We start from the raw sequence: 16,692 nt of genomic DNA, 5'->3' as shown, positions 1-16,692 counted from the left end.
TACCTGTGAGGTCAGTTTGTTCTCTCTACCTTTACCTGTGAAGTCTGTCTGTTATCTACCTTTACCTGTGAAGTCTGTCTGTTATCTACCTTTACCTGTGAGGTCAGTTTGTTCTCTCTACCTTTACCTGTGAAGTCTGTCTGTTATCTACCTTTACCTGTGAAGTCTGTCTGTTATCTACCTTTACCTGTGAGGTCAGTTTGTTCTCTCTACCTTTACCTGTGAAGTCTGTCTGTTATCTACCTTTACCTGTGAAGTCTGTCTGTTATCTACCTTTACCTGTGAGGTCAGTTTGTTCTCTCTACCTTTACCTGTGAAGTCTGTCTGTTATCTACCTTTACCTGTGAGGTCAGTTTGTTCTCTCTACCTTTACCTGTGAAGTCTGTCTGTTATCTACCTTTACCTGTGAAGTCTGTCTGTTATCTACCTTTACCTGTGAGGTCAGTTTGTTCTCTCTACCTTTACCTGTGAGGTCAGTTTGTTCTCTCTACCTTTACCTGTGAAGTCTGTCTGTTATCTACCTTTACCTGTGAGGTCAGTTTGTTCTCTCTACCTTTACCTGTGAGGTCAGTTTGTTCTCTCTACCTTTACCTGTGAGGTCAGCTTGTTCTCTCTACCTTTACCTGTGAGGTCAGTTTGTTCTCTCTACCTTTACCTGTGATGTCAGTTTGTTCTCTCTACCTTTACCTGTGAGGTCAGTTTGTTCTCTCTACCTTTACCTGTGAGGTCAGTTTGTTCTCTCTACCTTTACCTGTGAAGTCTGTCTGTTATCTACCTTTACCTGTGAGGTCAGTTTGTTCTCTCTACCTTTACCTGTGAGGTCAGTTTGTTCTCTCTACCTTTACCTGTGAAGTCTGTCTGTTATCTACCTTTACCTGTGAGGTCAGTTTGTTCTCTCTACCTTTACCTGTGAGGTCAGTTTGTTCTCTCTACCTTTACCTGTGAGGTCAGTTTGTTCTCTCTACCTTTACCTGTGAGGTCAGTTTGTTCTCTCTACCTTTACCTGTGATGTCAGTTTGTTCTCTCTACCTTTACCTGTGAGGTCAGTTTGTTCTCTCTACCTTTACCTGTGAAGTCTGTCTGTTATCTACCTTTACCTGTGAAGTCTGTCTGTTATCTACCTTTACCTGTGAGGTCAGTTTGTTCTCTCTACCTTTACCTGTGAAATCTGTCTGTTATCTACCGTTACCTGTGAGGTCAGTTTGTTCTCTCTACCTTTACCTGTGAGGTCAGTTTGTTCTCTCTACCTTTACCTGTGAGGTCAGTTTGTTCTCTCTACCTTTACCTGTGATGTCAGTTTGTTCTCACTACCTTTACCTGTGAGGTCAGTTTGTTCTCTCTACCTTTACCTGTGAAGTCTGTCTGTTATCTACCTTTACCTGTGAAGTCTGTCTGTTATCTACCTTTACCTGTGAGGTCAGTTTGTTCTCTCTACCTTTACCTGTGAAGTCTGTCTGTTATCTACCTTTACCTGTGAGGTCAGTTTGTTCTCTCTACCTTTACCTGTGAAGTCTGTCTGTTATCTACCTTTACCTGTGAAGTCTGTCTGTTATCTACCTTTACCTGTGAGGTCAGTTTGTTCTCTCTACCTTTACCTGTGAGGTCAGTTTGTTCTCTCTACCTTTACCTGTGAAGCCTGTCTGTTATCTATCTTTACCTGTGAGGTCAGTTTGTTCTCTCTACCTTTACCTGTGATGTCAGTTTGTTCTCTCTACCTTTACCTGTGAGGTCAGTTTGTTCTCTCTACCTTTACCTGTGAAGTCTGTCTGTTATCTACCTTTACCTGTGAAGTCTGTCTGTTATCTACCTTTACCTGTGAGGTCAGTTTGTTCTCTCTACCTTTACCTGTGAAGTCTGTCTGTTATCTACCTTTACCTGTGAGGTCAGTTTGTTCTCTCTACCTTTACCTGTGAGGTCAGTTTGTTCTCTCTACCTTTACCTGTGAGGTCAGTTTGTTCTCTCTACCTTTACCTGTGAGGTCAGTTTGTTCTCTCTACCTTTACCTGTGAGGTCAGTTTGTTCTCTCTACCTTTACCTGTGAGGTCAGTTTGTTCTCTCTACCTTTACCTGTGATGTCAGTTTGTTCTCTCTACCTTTACCTGTGAGGTCAGTTTGTTCTCTCTACCTTTACCTGTGAGGTCAGTTTGTTCTCTCTACCTTTACCTGTGAAGTCTGTCTGTTATCTACCTTTACCTGTGAGGTCAGTTTGTTCTCTCTACCTTTACCTGTGAGGTCAGTTTGTTCTCTCTACCTTTACCTGTGAGGTCAGTTTGTTCTCTCTACCTTTACCTGTGAGGTCAGTTTGTTCTCTCTACCTTTACCTGTGATGTCAGTTTGTTCTCTCTACCTTTACCTGTGAGGTCAGTTTGTTCTCTCTACCTTTACCTGTGAAGTCTGTCTGTTATCTACCTTTACCTGTGAAGTCTGTCTGTTATCTACCTTTACCTGTGAGGTCAGTTTGTTCTCTCTACCTTTACCTGTGAAATCTGTCAGTTATCTACCGTTACCTGTGAGGTCAGTTTGTTCTCTCTACCTTTACCTGTGAGGTCAGTTTGTTCTCTCTACCTTTACCTGTGAAGCCTGTCTGTTATCTACCTTTACCTGTGAGGTCAGTTTGTTCTCTCTACCTTTACCTGTGAGGTCAGTTTGTTCTCTCTACCTTTACCTGTGAAGTCTGTCTGTTATCTACCTTTTTCTGTGAGGTCTGTCTGTTATCTACCTTTACCTGTGAGGTCAGTTTGTTCTCTCTACCTTTACCTGTGAAGTCTGTCTGTTATCTACCTTTACCTGTGAGGTCAGTTTGTTCTCTCTACCTTTTGCCTGTGAAGTCTGTCTGTTATCTACCTTTACCTGTGAAGTCTGTATGTTATCTACCTTTACCTGTGAGGTCAGTTTGTTCTCTCTACCTTTTGCCTGTGAAGTCTGTCTGTTATCTACCTTTACCTGTGAGGTCAGTTTGTTCTCTCTACCTTTACCTGTGAGGTCAGTTTGTTCTCTCTACCTTTACCTGTGAGGTCAGTTTGTTCTCTCTACCTTTACCTGTGAGGTCAGTTTGTTCTCTCTACCTTTACCTGTGAGGTCAGTTTGTTCTCTCTACCTTTACCTGTGAAGTCTGTCTGTTATCTACCTTTACCTGTGAAGTCTGTCTGTTATCTACCTTTACCTGTGAGGTCAGTTTGTTCTCTCTACCTTTACCTGTGAAATCTGTCTGTTATCTACCTTTACCTGTGAGGTCAGTTTGTTCTCTCTACCTTTACCTGTGAGGTCAGTTTGTTCTCTCTACCCATACCTGTGAGGTCAGTTTGTTCTCTCTACCTTTACCTGTGAAGTCTGTCTGTTATCTACCTTTACCTGTGAGGTCAGTTTGTTCTCTCTACCTTTACCTGTGAGGTCAGTTTGTTCTCTCTACCTTTACCTGTGAAGTCTGTCTGTTATCTACCTTTACCTGTGAGGTCAGTTTGTTCTCTCTACCTTTACCTGTGAGGTCAGTTTGTTCTCTCTACCTTTACCTGTGAAGTCTGTCTGTTATCTACCTTTACCTGTGAGGTCAGTTTGTTCTCTCTACCTTTTGCCTGTGAAGTCTGTCTGTTATCTACCTTTACCTGTGAAGTCTGTCTGTTATCTACCTTTACCTGTGAAGTCTGTATGTTATCTACCTTTACCTGTGAGGTTAGTTTGTTCTCTCTACCTTTACCTGTGAAGTCTGTCTGTTATCTACCTTTACCTGTGAGGTCAGTTTGTTCTCTCTACCTTTTGCCTGTGAAGTCTGTCTGTTATCTACCTTTACCTGTGAAGTCTGTCTGTTATCTACCTTTACCTGTGAAGTCTGTATGTTATCTACCTTTACCTGTGAGGTTAGTTTGTTCTCTCTACCTTTTGCCTGTGAAGTCTGTCTGTTATCTACCTTTACCTGTGAAGCCTGTCTGTTATCTACCTTTACCTGTGAGGTCAGTTTGTTCTCTCTACCTTTTTCTGTGAGGTCTGTCTGTTATCTACCTTTACCTGTGAGGTCAGTTTGTTCTCTCTACCTTTACATGTGAAGTCTGTCTGTTATCTACCTTTACCTGTGAGGTCAGTTTGTTCTCTCTACCTTTACCTGTGAAGTCTGTCTGTTATCTACCGTTACCTGTATCCTTGTCCCTTTTACCTGTGAAGCCTGTCTGTTATCTACCTTTACTTGTGAAGTCTGTCTGTTATCTACCGTTACCTGTACCCTTGTCCCTTTTACCTGTGAAGCCTGTCTGTTATCTACCTTTACCTGTGAAGCCTGTCTGTTATCTACCTTTACCTGTGAAGTCTGTCTGTTATCTACCTTTACCTGTGAAGCCTGTCTGTTATCTACCTTTACCTGTGAAGCCTGTCTGTTATCTACCTTTACCTGTGAGGTCAGTTTGTTCTCTCTACCTTTACCTGTGAAATCTGTCAGTTATCTACCGTTACCTGTGAGGTCAGTTTGTTCTCTCTACCTTTACCTGTGAGGTCAGTTTGTTCTCTCTACCTTTACCTGTGAGGTCAGTTTGTTCTCTCTACCTTTACCTGTGATGTCAGTTTGTTCTCTCTACCTTTACCTGTGAGGTCAGTTTGTTCTCTCTACCTTTACCTGTGAAGTCTGTCTGTTATCTACCTTTACCTGTGAAGTCTGTCTGTTATCTACCTTTACCTGTGAGGTCAGTTTGTTCTCTCTACCTTTACCTGTGAAATCTGTCAGTTATCTACCGTTACCTGTGAGGTCAGTTTGTTCTCTCTACCTTTACCTGTGAGGTCAGTTTGTTCTCTCTACCTTTACCTGTGAAGCCTGTCTGTTATCTACCTTTACCTGTGAGGTCAGTTTGTTCTCTCTACCTTTACCTGTGAGGTCAGTTTGTTCTCTCTACCTTTACCTGTGAAGTCTGTCTGTTATCTACCTTTTTCTGTGAGGTCTGTCTGTTATCTACCTTTACCTGTGAGGTCAGTTTGTTCTCTCTACCTTTACCTGTGAAGTCTGTCTGTTATCTACCTTTACCTGTGAGGTCAGTTTGTTCTCTCTACCTTTTGCCTGTGAAGTCTGTCTGTTATCTACCTTTACCTGTGAAGTCTGTATGTTATCTACCTTTACCTGTGAGGTCAGTTTGTTCTCTCTACCTTTTGCCTGTGAAGTCTGTCTGTTATCTACCTTTACCTGTGAGGTCAGTTTGTTCTCTCTACCTTTACCTGTGAGGTCAGTTTGTTCTCTCTACCTTTACCTGTGAGGTCAGTTTGTTCTCTCTACCTTTACCTGTGAGGTCAGTTTGTTCTCTCTACCTTTACCTGTGAGGTCAGTTTGTTCTCTCTACCTTTACCTGTGAAGTCTGTCTGTTATCTACCTTTACCTGTGAAGTCTGTCTGTTATCTACCTTTACCTGTGAGGTCAGTTTGTTCTCTCTACCTTTACCTGTGAAATCTGTCTGTTATCTACCTTTACCTGTGAGGTCAGTTTGTTCTCTCTACCTTTACCTGTGAGGTCAGTTTGTTCTCTCTACCCATACCTGTGAGGTCAGTTTGTTCTCTCTACCTTTACCTGTGAAGTCTGTCTGTTATCTACCTTTACCTGTGAGGTCAGTTTGTTCTCTCTACCTTTACCTGTGAGGTCAGTTTGTTCTCTCTACCTTTACCTGTGAAGCCTGTCTGTTATCTACCTTTACCTGTGAGGTCAGTTTGTTCTCTCTACCTTTACCTGTGAGGTCAGTTTGTTCTCTCTACCTTTACCTGTGAAGTCTGTCTGTTATCTACCTTTTTCTGTGAGGTCTGTCTGTTATCTACCTTTACCTGTGAGGTCAGTTTGTTCTCTCTACCTTTACCTGTGAAGTCTGTCTGTTATCTACCTTTACCTGTGAGGTCAGTTTGTTCTCTCTACCTTTTGCCTGTGAAGTCTGTCTGTTATCTACCTTTACCTGTGAAGTCTGTCTGTTATCTACCTTTACCTGTGAAGTCTGTATGTTATCTACCTTTACCTGTGAGGTTAGTTTGTTCTCTCTACCTTTACCTGTGAAGTCTGTCTGTTATCTACCTTTACCTGTGAGGTCAGTTTGTTCTCTCTACCTTTTGCCTGTGAAGTCTGTCTGTTATCTACCTTTACCTGTGAAGTCTGTCTGTTATCTACCTTTACCTGTGAAGTCTGTATGTTATCTACCTTTACCTGTGAGGTTAGTTTGTTCTCTCTACCTTTTGCCTGTGAAGTCTGTCTGTTATCTACCTTTACCTGTGAAGCCTGTCTGTTATCTACCTTTACCTGTGAGGTCAGTTTGTTCTCTCTACCTTTTTCTGTGAGGTCTGTCTGTTATCTACCTTTACCTGTGAGGTCAGTTTGTTCTCTCTACCTTTACATGTGAAGTCTGTCTGTTATCTACCTTTACCTGTGAGGTCAGTTTGTTCTCTCTACCTTTACCTGTGAAGTCTGTCTGTTATCTACCGTTACCTGTATCCTTGTCCCTTTTACCTGTGAAGCCTGTCTGTTATCTACCTTTACTTGTGAAGTCTGTCTGTTATCTACCGTTACCTGTACCCTTGTCCCTTTTACCTGTGAAGCCTGTCTGTTATCTACCTTTACCTGTGAAGCCTGTCTGTTATCTACCTTTACCTGTGAAGTCTGTCTGTTATCTACCTTTACCTGTGAAGCCTGTCTGTTATCTACCTTTACCTGTGAAGCCTGTCTGTTATCTACCTTTACCTGTGAAGCCTGTCTGTTATCTACCTTTACCTGTGAAGCCTGTCTGTTATGTCTACCTGACTGTCTACCTGACTGCTACCTGCTTCCTGTCTGCTATTCTAGGACATTGCATGTCTTTAGGTGCCATTCCAGAGATGGTGTGGTGAACTATAGTTTAGATCTGAAACCAACTTTTTTGGTCAATAGATTCTTAATGTCTTCCCAGCTAACAAAATGGGTTCTGTGAAAGTTCCCAGTCGTGCTGATGTTTATAGAATGTTTGTATAAATAATTTGCCTGATGTTGCAAGAACGTTCCTAGAACACATTTAAGCTATAGGTTCCGAAAACACTGTCCAGTTGTGATGACGTTCATACAATGTTAAGTTATGTGGCAACAGGACATTCCCTTAATGTTATGAGAATGCTGACAGAACAGCTGGTCTAAGTTCTTTAAAGGTACCCTGAACATTTCATTAACTTATGGGAGTTGTCTGGGGTTTTGCAAGAACATTCTTGTGATATTCACACACAGAACATTCGGACAATGTTACACAATAAGTGAGTCCGTTTTTACGTGTGCCATCACAGCAGCAAGATTTGTGACCTGTTCCCACAAGAAAAGGGCAACCAATGAAAAACAAACACCATTGTAAATACAACCCATATTTATGTTAATTTATTTTCCCTTTGGTACTTTAACTATTTGCACATCTTTACAACACTGTATATAGACAATGTGACATTTGAAATGTCTTTATTATTTTGGAACTTTTGTGAGTGTAATGTTTACAGTTATTGTTTTCCAATTGTTTACTTCACTTTTGTTTATCTATTTCACTTGCTTTTATTTTATTTATTTATTTCACCTTTATTTAACCAGGTAGGCTAGTTGAGAACAAGTTCTCATTTGCAACTGCGACCTGGCCAAGATAAAAGCATAGCAGTGTGAACAGACAACACAGAGTTACACATGGAATAAACAATTAACAAGTCAATAACACAGTAGAAAAAAAATGGGCAGTCTTTATACAATGTGTGCAAAAGGCATGAGGAGGTAGGCGAATAATACAGTTTTGCAGATTAACACTGGAGTGATAAATGATCAGGTCATGTACAGGTAGAGATATTGGTGTGCAAAAGAGTAGAAAAATTAATAAATAAAAACAGTATAAAAAACAGTATGGGAATGAGGTAGGTGAAAATGGGTGGGCTATTTTCCTATAGACTATGTACAGCTGCAGCGATCAGTTAGCTGCTCGGATAGCTGATGTTTGAAGTTGGTGAGGGAGATAAAAGTCTCCAACTTCAGCGATTTTTGCAATTCGTTCCAGTCACAGGCAGCAGAGTACTGGAACGAAAGGCGGCCAAATGATGTGTTGGCTTTAGGGATGATCAGTGAGATACACCTGCTGGAGCGCGTGCTACGGATGGGTGTTGCCATCGTGACCAGTGAACTGAGATAAGGTGGAGCTTTACCTAGCATGGACTTGTAGATGACCTGGAGCCAGTGGGTCTGGCGACGAATATGTAGTGAGGGCCAGCCGACTAGAGCATACAAGTCGCAGTGGTGGGTGGTATAAGGTGCTTTAGTGACAAAACGGATGGCACTGTGATAGACTGCATCCAGTTTGCTGAGTAGAGTGTTGGAAGCCATTTTGTAGATGACATCGCCGAAGTCGAGGATCGGTAGGATAGTAAGTTTAACTAGGGTAAGCTTGGCAGCGTGAGTGAAGGAGGCTTTGTTGCGGAATAGAAAGCAGACTCTTGATTTGATTTTCGATTGGAGATGTTTGATGTGGGTCTGGAAGGAGAGTTTGCAGTCTAGCCAGACACCTAGGTACTTATAGATGTCCACATATTCAAGGTCGGAACCATCCAGGGTGGTGATGCTAGTCGGGCATGCGGGTGCAGGCAGCGATCGGTTGAAAAGCATGCATTTGGTTTTACTCGCATTTAAGAGCAGTTGGAGGCCACGGAAGGAGTGCTGTATGGCATTGAAGCTCGTTTGGAGGTTAGATAGCACAGTGTCCAATGACGGGCCGAAAGTATATAGAATGGTGTCGTCTGCGTAGAGGTGGATCAGGGAATCGCCCGCAGCAAGAGCAACATCATTGATATACACAGAGAAAAGAGTCGGCCCGAGAATTGAACCCTGTGGCACCCCCATAGAGACTGCCAGAGGACCGGACAGCATGCCCTCCGATTTGACACACTGAACTCTGTCTGCAAAGTAATTGGTGAACCAGGCAAGGCAGTCATCCGAAAAACCGAGGCTGTAGAGTCTGCCGATAAGAATATGGTGATTGACAGAGTCGAAAGCCTTGGCGAGGTCGATGAAGACGGCTGCACAGTACTGTCTTTTATCGATGGCGGTTATGATATCGTTTAGTACCTTGAGTGTGGCTGAGGTGCACCCGTGACCGGCTCGGAAACCAGATTGCACAGCGGAGAAGGTACGGTGGGATTCGAGATGGTCAGTGACCTGTTTGTTGACTTGGCTTTCGAAGACCTTAGATAGGCAGGGCAGGATGGATATAGGTCTGTAACAGTTTGGGTCCAGGGTGTCTCCCCCTTTGAAGAGGGGGATGACTGCGGCAGCTTTCCAATCCTTGGGGATCTCAGACGATATGAAAGAGAGGTTGAACAGGCTTTGGCAATGTAAACATATGTTCTCCATGACAATAATGCCTTGAGAGAGAATTACACACAGACTGCAGGAATGTCCACCGAAGCTTTTGCCAGAGAGCCGCCTCCAATTGCAGTACGTCCCACCGGCCTCACAACCGCAGACCACGTGTAGCCAGGACCTCCACATCCCGTTTCTTCACCTGCGGGATCGTCTAAGACCAGCCACCCGGACAGCTGATGAAACTGTGGCTTTGCACAACTGAAGAATTTCTGCACAAACTGCCAGAAACTGTCTCAGGGAAGCATGTTGTCCTTACCAGGGTCTTGACCTGACTGCAGTTTGGCATTGTAACGGACGTTGGATAAATGTGCTCTTCACAGATGAATCCCGGTTTCAACTGTACCAAGCATACGGCGACAGCTGTTTGCTGATGTCAATGTTAAGAACAGAGTGCCCCATGGTGGCGGACAATGAACCTAATTTCATTTTACTCATGGCAATTTGCATGCACAGAGATCGTGACGATATCCTGAGGCCCATGGTTGTGTCATTCATCCGTCGGCATCACCTCATGTTTCAGCATGATAATGCACAGACCCATGCCACAAGGATCTGTACACAATTCCTGGATGCTGAAATGTCCCAGGCTTGTATACTCACCAGACATGTCACCCATGGAGCATGTTTGGGATGCTCTGGATCGACGTGTACGACAGCGTGGTCCAGTATCCAGAAACACAGCCATTGAGGAATGGGGCAGCATTCTGCAGGCCACAATCAACAGCCTGATCAACTCTATGTGAAGGAGATGTGTCACGCTGCATGATGCAAATGGTGGTCACACCAGAAACTGACTGGTTTTCTGATCCACTCCCCTACATTTTACTTTTAATGGTATCTGTGACCAACAGATGCATATCTGTATTCCCAGTCATGTGAAATCCATAGATTAGGGCCGAATTGAATGTATCTATTTTGACTGATTTCTTCATATGAAATTGTTGCATATTGCGTTAATATTTTTGTTCAGTGCCTTCGGAATGTATTTAGACCCCTTGACTGTTTCCAAATTTTGTTACGTTACAGCCTTATTCTAAAATGTATTTAATCATCTCCCCCCTCATCAATCTACATGCAATACCCAGTAATGACAAAGCAAAAATTGTTTATTAGAATTGTAATTTGTATTTACATAAGTATTCAGACCTTTTACTCAGTAATTTGGGCATCTTTGGTAGTGATTACAGCCTGGAGTCTTCTTGGGCACACCTGTATTTGGGGAGTTTCTCCCAATTTTCTCTGCAGATCCTTTCAAGCTCTGTAACGTTGGATGGGGAACGTCGCTGTACAGATATGTTCACGTCTCTCCAGAGATGTTCGATTGGGTTCAAGTCTAGGCTCTGTCCGGGACACTCAATGACATTCAGAGACTTTCCTGTATTGTCTTGGCTGTGTGCTTAGGGTTGTTGTCCTGTTGGAAGGTGAACCTTCGCCAAAGTCTGAGGTCCTTAGAGCTCTGGTGCAAGTTTTCTTTCATCAAATAAGGCTCTGTACTTTGCTTCATTCATCTTTCCCTCGATCCTGACTAGTCTCCCAGTCACTTCCACTGAAAAACATCCCCACAGCATGATGCTACCACCACCATGCTTCACTGTAGAGAAGTTCCCAGGTTTCCTCCAGACATGATGGTTGGCATTCATGCCAAAGAGTTCAATCTTGGTTTCTTTAGACCAGAGAATCTTGTTTCTCGTGGTCTGAGAGTCTTTAGGAGCCTTTTGACAAAATCCAAGTGGGCTGTCATGTGCCTTTTACTGAGGACTGGAAAAGGGGGATACCTACAACTGAATGCCTTCAACTGAAATGTGTCTTACACATTTAACCCAATCCCACTTTTTTAAATTAAATTAATTAAATTTTTAACCTTTATTTAACTAGGCAAGTCAGTTAAGAACAAATTCTTATTTGCAATGACGGTTTAGGAACAGTGGGTTAATTGCCTTGTTCAGGGGTAGAACCACAGATTTTTACCTTGTCAGCTCAGGGATTCGATCTAGCAAACTTTCAGTTACTGGCCCAATGTTCTAACCACTAGACTACCTGCCCCCCCTTCTTCCATCTGGCCACTACCATAAAGGCCTGATTGGTGGAGTGCTGCAGAGCTGGTTGTCCTTCTGCATGGTTCTTCCATCTCCACACAGGAACTCTGGAGCTCTGTCAGAGTGACCTCCTGACCAAGGCCCTTCTCCCCTGATTACTCAGTTTGACCGGGCGACCAGCTCTAGTCTTGGTGGTTCCAAACTTCCATTTATGAATGATGGAGGCCACGGTAGCTGGAGACTTACAGTGGGGAGAACAAGTATTTGATACACTGCCAATTTTGCAGGTTTTCCTACTTACAAAGCATGTAGAGGTCTGTAATTGTTATCATAGGTACACTTCAACTGTGAGAGACGGAATCTAAAACAAAAATCCAGAAAATCACATTGTATGATTTTTTAAATAATTTATTTGCATTTTATTGCATGACATATGTATTTCATACATCAGAAAAGCAGAACTTAATATTTGGTACAGAAACCTTTGTTTGCAATTACAGAGATCATAGGTTTCCTGTAGTTCTTGACCAGGTTTGCACACACTGCAGCAGGGATTTTGGCCCACTCCTCCATACAGACCTTCTCTAGATCCTTCAGGTTTCGGGGCTATCGCTGGGCAATACGGACTTTCAGCTCCCTCCAAAGATTTTCTATTGGTTTCAGGCCTGGAGACTGGCAAGGCCACTCCAGAACCTTGAGATATTTCTTACGGAGCCACTCCTTAGTTGCCCTGGTTGTGTGTTTCGGGTTGTTGTCATGCTGGAAGACCCAGCCATGACCCATCTTCAATGCTCTTACTGAGGGAAGGAGGTTGTTGGCCAAGATCTCGCAATACATGGCCCCATCCATCCTCCCCTCAATACGGTGCAGTCGTCCTGTCCCCTTTGCAGAAAAGCATCCCCAAAGAATGATGTTTCCACCTCCATGCTTCACGGTTGGGATGGTGTCTTGGGGTTGTACTCATCCTTCTTCTTCCTCCAAACATGGCGAGTGGAGTTTAGACCAACAAGCTCTATTTTTGTCTCATCAGACCAGATGACCTTCTCCCATTCCTCCTCTGGATCATCCAGATGGTCATTGGCAAACTTCAGACGGGCCTGGACATGCGCTGGCTTGAGCAGGGGGACCTTGCGTGTGCTGCAGGATTTTAATCCATGAAGGCGTAGTGTGTTACTAATGGTTTTCTTTGAGACTGTGGTCCCAGCTCTCTTCAGGTCATTGACCAAGTCCTGCCGTGTAGTTCTGGGCTGATCCCTCACCTTCCTCATGATCATTGATGCCCCACGAGGTGAGATCTTGCATGAAGCCCCAGACCGAGGGTGATTGACCGTCATCTTGAAGTTCTTCCATTTTCTAAAAATTGCACCAACAGTTGTTGCCTTCTCACCAAGCTGCTTGCCTATTGTCCTGTAGCCCATCCCAGCCTTGTGCAGGTCTACAATTTTATCCCTGATGTCCTTACACAGCTCTCTGTTCTTGGCCATTGTGGAGAGGTTGGAGTCTGTTTGATTGAGTGGGTGGTGTCTTTTATACAGGTAACGAGTTCAAACAGGTGCAGTTAATACAGGTAATGAGTGGAGAACAGGAGGGCTTCTTAAAGAAAAACTAACAGGTCTGAGAGCTGGAATTCTTACTGGTTGGTAGGTGATCAAATACTTATGTCATGCAATAAAATGCAAATTAATTACTTAAAAATCATACAATGTGATTTTCTGGATTTTTGTTTTAGATTCCGTCTCTCACAGTTGAAGTGTACCTATGATACAAATTACAGACCTCTACAGACCTCTACATGTAGGAAACACTGCCGATTTTGCAGGTTATCAAATACTTGTTCTCCCCACTGTATATCTCTCTCACTAACTTTAAGCACCTTTTCATAGCCCATTGCACCTGTACATAGCCCATCTGTAAATAGTTACCACATCCCCATATTGTAATTAATTTGTTTGTACCTTTGCACCCCAGTATCTCTACTTGCACATTCATCTTCTGCACATCTATCACTCCAGTGTTTAATTGCTAAATTGTAATTATTTATGGCCTATTTATTGCCTTTCCTCCCTTACTCCATTTGCACAAACTGTATATAGACTTTTCTATTGTATTATTGACTGTACGTTTGTTTATTCCATGTGTAACTCTGTGTTGTTTGTGTCACACTGCTTTGCTTTATCTTGGCCAGGTCGCAGTTGTAAATGAGAACTTGTTCTCAACTAGCCTACCTGGTTAAATAAAGGTGTTCTCAACTAGCCTACCTGGTTAAATAAAGGTGTTCTCAACTAGCCTACCTGGTTAAATAAAGGTGTTCTCAACTGGCCTACCTGGTTAAATAAAGGTGTTCTCAACTAGCCTACTTGCTTAATTAAAGGTAATAAAGGTAAATAAAAAAATAAAAACAGTGTTCTTGGACCTTCAATGCTGTAGACATGTTTTGGTACCTGTGGGACTGTGGGACCATATATAGACAGGTGTGTGCCTTGCCAAAATCATGTCCAATCAATTGAATTTACCACAGGTGGACTCCAATCACATTTTTGAAACCTCTCAAGGAAATTGTGGAACATTATGTAACCTATGAATATCACAAGACTATTCTTGCCACATGCCAGGCTACTCCCATTACTTAATTGAAATGTTCTGGGGACCTTTTTAATGAATTAAGACCAGTTGTTCTGCCAACATTCTTACTACATTAAGGGGACGTCCTGTGTAACAAACTTAAACATCATATGAATGTCATCACAAGGTTCTAATGATGTTTCACCAGGTGTTCTAGTAATGTTGTAACATCTAATGTTTTAACAAGTGGGTTCGATCCCCGGGACCACCCATACATAGAATGTATGCACACATGACTGTAAGTCGCTTTGGATAAAAGCGTCTGCTAAATAGCATATATTATTATTATTATTATAACAAGGTTCTAATGAGGTTTCACCAGGTGTTCTAGTAATGTTGTAACATCTAATGTTTTAACAAGGTTCTAATGATGTTTCACCAGGTGTTCTAGTAATGTTGTAACATCTAATGTAGTAACAAGGTTCTAACGATGTTTCACCAGGTGTTCTAGTAATGTTGTAACAAGGTTCTAACGATGCTCCCTCCAGGCGTGCCACTGTCCGTCCGACGGAGGTCAGCTGATGTGCTACCCTGTCCCAGGCTGTGATCCCAGCAACCCCAGTGACTCCCACAAACCTATGCTGGCCACCATACAGGAGGGTCACCCTACATATCCCCCTATCCATCCCTACCTCACACAGGACAAACTGAGAGAGACGGAGAGAGATGCTAAACCCCCCTTTAACACACAGCCTATAGGATTACCCCCCTACAACCGTCCTCCATACCCTTTCAACGGGCCACAACTACCACCATCCAACAGCCCACACCTCCCCCCGTTCCCGATCGATGCCCCTATTCCCTCGGACCACCTGCCCCTGTTCAAACCAGACCACATGACTGAGGATGGGGACTATGACTACCCTACTACAGACGCATCAGAACCACCTGTGAATGACCTGGCCTACCCTACACCGTCCTCCTCTGTCATCTCTGTCTCCTACCCTGGGACAGGGCTACACAGCCGCGCCACGACAGGGGTAATAGTAAGAGCTACGATAAGCCTTATGATTGGGCTGATAACGGCTATGGTAACAAGGAATATGGTAGTAGAGATAGGCAGGAGCTGAGGGAGATCTATGGAGTCCATGAGCCAACCACAGACACTATGGTTACAGACAGAGTAGGACTGAGAGACAGGCTAGGGCAGACAGACAGATCTACAGAGACAGACAGATCTCAGCATATAGGTAGGGTGAAGCTGACAGACAAGCTAAAGAAAACAGACAGGTTGATGACATTTGGACTTTACAAGGCCACCACAGATGGGTTCGGAGAGACAGGCAGCCCAGTTACTGACAGCCCAGTGACAGGAGAACAGACCACTTCTAGCCAGCTTGAAGACACCACAGTAGAGACCACCTCCCGCAGTACCAGCTCCAGCCACCAGGACACCACCTCGAACTGGAACAGACTCTCAGAGAGCCATATTTACCCTCACTCTCAAAGGGCCAGTGCTGGGGACGCACTGGAGATCTGGGATAGAGGGATGGAGGAGGAGCAGGAGGAAGAGGAGGAGAGAGTAGATTCATTGGAGAATACCACAGGACCTGGGTGGAGAGACGTGTCTTATGATGGAGATTTGGATAAACAGAGGAGGAGAGGAGGAGAGGAGGAGAGAGAGAAGAATACCCCTAGCAACCATGTGAAGGATGCAGGTGTCAGAGAACCTGGAAGTCACCAGGACAACACTTCAGTAGAACACAGTACTACATCCCCCAGAAGGAATCGGGACCACATCACCCACAGGAAGCCTCACCAACACACCCTGACCCAGAAGCCTACGCCTCACAATACTACCCCTAGGGAGTATGAGGTCGTCACAGACAGAACTACGTCTCCCAGACTGCTTGACCACAACACAGATAGAACTACATTTCCCAGATTGCCTGACCACCACACCTTGACCAGGAAGCCTGACCACTACACAACCCCCAAGGAGTATGAGGTCCACACAGACAGACCTATATATCCCAGACTGCCTGACCACCACACAGTCAAAACTTCAACTCCAAGAGAGCTTGATGTCAACACTGACAGAACTACAATCCCAAGACAAGCTGAGCACCACAGCCTCAACAGACAGCCTGATCACCATACCCTGACCAGGAAGCCTGACCCCTATGCAGTCAGAACTACAACTCCCAGAGAGCTGAACCACCACACAACCCACAGACAGCCTGATCACCATACCCTGACCAGGAAGCCTGACCCCTATGCAGTCAGAACTACAACTCCCAGAGTGCTGAACCACCACACAACCCACAGACAGCCTGATCACTATGCCCTGACAAGACACCCCTGATCCCCATCACCCAGCTCCCAAGGACCCAGAGCAGCAACATACTCCTCCCAGGGTGAGATTCAGCCCAACCAGCCAGCCTTCTCTCAGGGTATCAGCTGATCTAGGTCACCACGGAAGTGAGCCTCTCCATAAGCAGTCCCAGACACTATTCAACCTGCAGAACAATGATGCGGAGGAGCATGAGAAGGAGGAGGAGGAGAGGGGATATGTTCCAGTCTTTCTCCCAAAAACTCAGGAGGGTGAGTAAAACACTTGACTGAACCTGGACGTTCTTGACTGAACCTGGACGTTCTTTATTGTTTAGTATCTGGAAGCTGAGTGGGTTGAAAGCGCCATAGTTTTAAAGTTAGATGAGTGGCCAGGTTCATCATGTG

General features: G+C 44.0%; 1 protein-coding gene across 1 annotated transcript in view; it reads left to right on the top strand.

Moving 5' to 3' along the window:
* Positions 1 to 14,999, top strand: part of LOC124028006 (fibulin-2-like) — a gene marked incomplete at its 3' end in the record, with an annotated part of 30,896 nt that extends 15,897 nt beyond the window's left edge. Inside the window, exon 2 of the mRNA XM_046340165.1 lies at positions 14,502 to 14,999. Within this exon, the coding sequence (XP_046196121.1) occupies positions 14,502 to 14,999 (498 nt within the window). The remainder of the gene's footprint in view (positions 1 to 14,501) is intronic.
* Positions 15,000 to 16,692: the final 1,693 nt, after the last annotated feature.

The sequence above is a fragment of the Oncorhynchus gorbuscha genome, unplaced genomic scaffold, assembly GCF_021184085.1.
Source record: "Oncorhynchus gorbuscha isolate QuinsamMale2020 ecotype Even-year unplaced genomic scaffold, OgorEven_v1.0 Un_scaffold_3615, whole genome shotgun sequence".
Classification (NCBI taxonomy): domain Eukaryota; kingdom Metazoa; phylum Chordata; class Actinopteri; order Salmoniformes; family Salmonidae; genus Oncorhynchus; species Oncorhynchus gorbuscha.
Note: the sequence above shows the minus strand (reverse complement) of the source record. Positions and strands in the feature narration are given on the sequence as shown.